The sequence below is a fragment of the Terrapene carolina genome, unplaced genomic scaffold (assembly GCF_002925995.2).
Source record: "Terrapene carolina triunguis isolate 2854851 unplaced genomic scaffold, T_m_triunguis-2.0 Scaffold42, whole genome shotgun sequence".
In the NCBI taxonomy this organism is placed as follows: domain Eukaryota; kingdom Metazoa; phylum Chordata; order Testudines; family Emydidae; genus Terrapene; species Terrapene triunguis.
In genome coordinates this window covers 20,776,037-20,782,396 of record NW_020664393.1, presented here as the reverse complement: position 1 = coordinate 20,782,396, position 6,360 = coordinate 20,776,037, and the positions used below count along the sequence as shown (strand labels likewise).

The 6,360-nt window shown below is 50.5% G+C and overlaps 1 protein-coding gene across 1 annotated transcript in view; it reads right to left on the bottom strand.

Annotated features, from left to right (window-relative positions):
* RARS2 (arginyl-tRNA synthetase 2, mitochondrial) overlaps window positions 1-5,841 on the bottom strand; it is a 59,272-nt gene extending 53,431 nt beyond the window's left edge. Inside the window, exon 1 of the mRNA XM_024201826.3 lies at window positions 5,757-5,841. Within this exon, the coding sequence (XP_024057594.1) occupies window positions 5,757-5,795 (39 nt within the window). The 5' untranslated portion in view covers window positions 5,796-5,841. The remainder of the gene's footprint in view (window positions 1-5,756) is intronic.
* Window positions 5,842-6,360: the final 519 nt, after the last annotated feature.

Below are 6,360 nucleotides of genomic sequence, written 5' to 3'. Positions count from 1 at the left end.
CTGAGTTGGCACTCTCAGTTGGGTTCCGCCAGAACCGCATCGTCACACCTGGAAGTATGGTAACCCTCAACAGCATCCACTGATTCATGATTACTTTTTTTTTAATTAATTAAATGACAATAAAACATGATACCAACCAAAACTGATCACCACAAACTAATCTGTCTCTGAATAACAATGGCTTTCTAATCACAAAGCCACTTCTTGTTCTCAATGCAGTTTCTTCTTCAGTGGCCCACTCAGTTGCCAAGGAAGAGCTTCCACCTGGAACCTGTATTTGTTGTCCTTAGTGGTTTTCAATGCCAGTGATTGGGTGGGCATGAGTTACTTTTGTCAGCAGCACTCCAGATGTCCTCAAGAAAAAGAGAGTCAGTGTCCTTGGTTTTCTTTATAGGTCTTCCATTCCCATTTTAGAACTGACTCTCATACATAGTTTGAGATATGACCTTGGTGCAGCTAGTAAAACTGTTACAGTGAGTGGATGGTCAGAAGGTGAATCATGAAGTAGAACTGGTCTATCTAGGTGTGACCTTAGACCACACACTGAGTTACCATGCCCACCTGAAGAAGACAGCAACTAAAGTTAAGACGCGTAACAATCTTCTTAGCAAACTGGCAGGTTCGTCATGGGGTACTCGTGCTCCAACTTTGCAGACGTCAGCTCTTGCCATCTCGTATTCGGTGGTGGAGTATTGCACACCAGTTTGGAGTCGATCGTCACACACCAAACTGGTGGATACGCAGTTACTTGCTGCCATGCGTATCATTTCCGGCACCCTGCGTCCGACTCCACTCCCATGGCTTCCAGTTCTGAGCAATATTGCTCCTCCTCATATCAGACGAGAGGTTGCCACTGGCAAATTACTGGAGAAAGTATGTGCCAACTCAAGCCTACCCTGCACAATGACCTTTTTAAACCACCAGCTGCACGTTTGCCACCACATCGCCCATTATGGTCTCATCGGCCACGCCAGAATGTTAGGGCAGAAACACTCTGGCGAGAGGAATGGATATCTGTTATAATCCCCAACCAGTCCCTCGTCGCCAACCTCACAATTTGCCCCCCCTAGTTTTGACCTGCCCCATTGCCAATGGTCCCTGTTGAACAGGTTCCAGACCAGGCAAGGTCTCTGTGCAGCCAACCAGTATCACTGGGGCCTTCGTGTCAGCCCTTTGTGCAGCTGCGGCGCAACACAGACGATGACGCACATTGTCAATGAATGCCTGCTGACTAGGTTCAGCGTGGCCTACACCTGCATCACGCCACTGAAGATGCCATCGCTTGGCTAGCCGACTACACACTCACTAAATAAAAGTGAGTGGATGCCAACCTCTATGGTTACTAAGGCTAAGTCTACACCACACACCACTGGTGGCAGTATGTAAGCTACGTGTAGTGACACACCACAGTGACAAGCTGCGCAGCTATACACGTCAGTGAAATACTCTGGCAGCGGGGAGCTGCCTGTTGGAATTATTATTATTAAGGCTACGTTTTAGTCATGGGTATTTTTAGTAAAAGTCATGGACAGGTCACGAGCAGTAAACAAAAATTCACAGCCCGTGACCTGTCCATGACTTGTACTATAAACCCCTGACTAAATCTTGGGAAGGGGGGCGGACAGGAGTACTGCGTGTGCTGGGGAGGGAAGGCAGGGGGGCACTGCAGGTGCTCAGGGAGCTGGGCCGGGGGGTGCCGTGGGGGCAGGTGGCAGCGCACAGTCCGGGACCCCCACTGGTGCTGGGGGGTCGGTGTTTCCCTACCCGGCTCCGCGGCCCCTCGGAAATGACGATATCCCTCAGCTCCTAGGCGGAGGCACAGCCACACAGCTCTGCATACTGCCTCCTCCCCAAGCGCCAGCTCCACAGCTCCCATTGGCCGCAGTTCCCAGCCAATGGGAGCTGTGGAGCTGGCACTTGGGGAGGAGGCAGCACATAGAGCTGCGTGGCCATGCCTTCCCCTAGGAGCCGAGGAATGTCACCACTTCCAGGGAGCCCACACCCCCCGAGGTAAGCACTGCTCAGAGCCCTCACCCCCTCCCGTGCCCCAACCCCCAGCCCTGAGCCCCCTACCCAAACTCCTGCTGCTGCTGGGGGACAGGGGTCTGAGACTGCCTCAGCACCAGCCGGTGCAGCTGGCCCCGGGCCAGCCACACTGGCCACTACAGAAGTCATGGAAAGTCACAGAAAGTGACTTGCATGACAAACTCGCAGCCTTAATTATTACTAATACAGGGTATCACCACAACATCAATGTAACCATAAATACCTTTATTAAATTCAAAGGCTGAATGGTATTTATCCAAACGTGCCATAAATGCCTAAGCAATAATTACAACCATACAGTAGCATGAAGTTATAAGCATTGATCAGCTACTTACAACAGGACTGGACCTAGGGTGCTCAAACCCATGTTGGCTGGCTCCAACTGAACAGCAGGTACTAACAAGGAACTTTGAAGACTTTACCCTTTTATACCTTACTATTGGAATGTACATGACAATGGTCACTGCTTCTTGAATTCCTTTCTTTGTTAAAATCAGTCAGAACCATCTTGATAATTGGGGCTTTTCTTCAAAGAGTTTTCTCCTAGCTTATCAGTTACCTTTCAGCCACATTCCAAGCCCAGTATTTTCAATTAAGCATAGCACCTTTCAAGGCCGTCCCACGACTGCTAAACACCTGCATTTTACATAAACTGCAAAGCATATATATTATTTAGCCAAACATATTAAACCCTTTATACACCTATCTAACCCTATACTGCTGGAACCTTTCCGTGCTGCTAGAGTCTTTCACAGTGGCAGGGAAAGGCTCTGGCAGCCTGCTGGGGCTACTTTTCCTTCTGCTAGAGCCTTCCTCTGCATCAGGGAAAGACTCCATCAGCGGGACACTACACTGCTAAAAAATAGCAGTGTAGATGGGGGAGGCACTGCTTGGGCATGTAAAGTTGTACTGGGGTTCATACCCTAAAGGTTCTGGTGTATCTTTACTCACCTAAGCAGTGCCTCATCATCTAACATTGCTATTTATACTGGCAAGTGGGGGCACGCAGTATATATACCCTACACACTGCTGTAAGAAGTGTGCGTTTATACGTACCCTCAGTGTACTAGTAACTGAAAGCCTATACTGATGCATGGGTGTAATTAGTAAAGTCATGTGTGTAAAAAGCCAAAAATGGCTGAGAACTTTCACACTGGACAGTAACAGACCGCAAATTCCAATGGTGGTTGAACTTGGTGATATTTCTAAACAAAAAGAGCTCTCAAGTATGCTTGTAGTTGTTTCCATTGCTTCACACTGACTGTTCAGATACTTCAGGTTTTAGAGTGACTAAAGAGTGACACTTCAGAGTGACAATCCTGGAATCTTACACATGATACATTTGAAGGTTCATCCCCACTCCTCTGTCTAGTGAAAGAAAGGAGGAGCCTGTGTGTTCACTACTCTCATCCCAGAACCTCCTGGCCAGAGCACACATTGGAACAGCATAAACCTGACCTGATGCTTGACAATTTCACTTCTGCCCCTAGAGATCTGAACAATAGCAGTGTATCTGACCAGTCTCAGGACTTTGTCTATGTGAAAAAAATAACACCAGTTTAACTGAAACTGGTGCAAAGACCTTATAGGTGCTCTTATTTTAGTTTAAGAGCAACTTTTCGAGGTTTAGATTAAACAAATTCCTTTAATCCGTTTAAAATAAACTGAAATATTGGATAATGGACTCTTCAGCCTAGAAGACTGGCTGGAAGTTGAAGCTTGACAAATTCAGCATGGAAATAAGGTACAAATTTTTAACAGTGAGGTGAGGGTAAGTAACCAGTGCACCAATTTACCAAGGGTGGCGGGGCATTCTCCATCGCCACCTATTTCTAGAGCAAGACAGGCTGTTTTGCTAAAGGAGAGGCTGGAGTTCCAGAGGAATGAACCCAGAGAAGTTGCGTGGCCGGTGCCAAGCACGGGGCAGGACAGAAGATCATGGAATATCAGGGTTGGAAGGGACCTCAGGAGGTCATCTAGTCCAACCCCCTGCTCAAAGCAGGACCAATCCTCAACTAAATCATCCCAGCCAGGGCTTTGTCACTCCTGACCTTAAAAACCTCTAGGGAAGGAGATTCCACCACCTCCCTAGGTAAACCATTCCAGTGCTTCATCACCCTCCTAGTGAAAAAGTTTTTCCTAATATCCAACCTAAACCTCCCCCACTGCAACTTGAGACCATTACTCCTTGTTCTGTCATCTGGTACCACTGAGAACAGTCTAGATCCATCCTCTTTGGAACCCCCTATCAGGTAGTTGAAAGCAGCTATCAAATCCCCCCTCCCTCTTCTCTTCTGCAGACTAAACAATCCCCGTTCCCTCAGCCTCTCCTCATAAGTCATGTGCTCCAACCCCCAATCATTTTTGTTGCCCTCTGCTGGACTCTTTCCAGTTTTACCACATCCTTCTTGTAGTGTGGGGCCCAAAATTGGACACAGTACTCCAGATAAGGCTTCACCAATCTCAAATAGAGGGGAATGATCATGTACCTCCATCTGCTGGCAATACCCCTACTTATACAGCCCAAAATGCTGTTAGCCTTCTTTGCAACAAGGGCACACTGTCGACTCATATCTAGCTTCTCATCTACTGTAACACCTAGGTCCTTTTCTGCAGAACTGCTGCCTAGCCATTCAGTCCCTAGTCTGTAGCAGTGCATGGGATTCTCCTGTCTCTGCACTTGTCCTTGTTGAACCTCATCAGATTTCTTTTGGCTCAATCCTCTAATTTGTCTAGGTCCCTCTGTATCCTATCCCTACCATCCAGCGTATCTACCACTCCTCCCAGTTTAGTGTCATCTGCAAACTTGCAGAGAGTGAAGTCCACACCATCCTCCAGATCATTAATGAAGATATTGAACAAAACCGGCCCCAGGACCAACCCTTGGGGCACTCCGCTTGATACAGGCTGACAACTAGGCATGGAGCCATTGATCACTACCCGTTGAGCCCGATGATCTAGCTAGCTTTCTATCCACCTTATAGTGCACTCATCCAGCCCATACTTCTTTAACTTGCTGGCAAGAATGCTGTGGGAGACCGTATCAAAAGCTTTGCTAAAGTCAAGGAATAACACATCCACTGCTTTCCCCTCATCCACAGACCCAGTTATCGCCTCATAGTAGAAGGCAATTAGGTTAGTCAGGCAATACTTGCCCTTGGTGAATCCATGCTGACTGTTCCTGATCACTTTCCTCTCCTCTAAGTGTTTCATAATTGATTCCTTGAGGACCTGCTCCATGATTTTTCCAGGGACTGAGGTGAGGCTGAGTGGCCTGCAGTTCCCCTGATTCTCCTTCTTCCCTTTTTTAAAGATGGGCACTACATTAGCCTTTTTCCAGTCACACTGGTCCCATCTAGGTTTATCATCAACGACACGTGCCTGGTTCAAACTGGACTCCGAGTGTCCACACAGCTTCTTGCGCCAGTTTAACTCCCCGGGTTTAACATCACACCGTGCAGGCCCCGGGAGCGTCCGCGGGACCCCGGGCTGCCTGGCAGCGCGGACTCGGGCACGTGGGGTCAGTTACACGCACATCCCACAGCTCGGCCCGGGGGGCGGCAGGGCCAAAGGGGAGTTTGGGAGCCGGGGGTTCGAGCGCTGGGGGGGGAGAGTTTAGACAGTCGGACGGTCCCAACATGGATCCCCGGGAGGAGGGGGTTGGACCATGTGCAGCGGCAGGGAGCGTCTCTGCGCAGGGGACACGCTACCTGAGAGGCGATGCTCCTCCGAAAGTGACAAGCCGCCATGGCTCACATCGAACGAGCCGCGCGTGCACCCCCGTCCCCACCACGCGTGGACTAGCCCAGAGGGGAGGAGCCGTTCCTTCCTGTCGCTGCTGAAGGGGCGGCGAATTGTACAACCCTCGGGGGGATAAGCAGCTCCTTCTCCCCCCGCGCCGGTGTTTGAGCCGGGCCGCTCGCGGGGAGGAGCCGCAGGGGATGGACCATCCTATTGTGTATGGGGGGGGAAAGTAGTTTCCAAGTTCACTCTGCAAGTGGAGGAAGTGAACTCGCCCTGTTGTCGGAGATTTGCGCATGCGCCAGTAACTTCTCGCGCGCTCGCTCGAGTGGGCTGAGGTGCTGGACACGGGAGCGCGTGGGGGCAGAATGAGCACGAGCTCCGTCTCCAAGGTGGGTAGAAGAGGGGGTCCCTGAGCCCTTCGTGGCAGCCCTGCTGGTCCGCGCGCTGGGGGCCTGTGGCAGCTCAGTTCCCGGATCGGGCGGCTCCCGCGGCGCGCTCTGTCCCGCTCCCCGCCTGTCCGCCCAGGGCGCTAGGGGACTTCTCCCACGGGAGCTCCGCCAGGAAGGAACC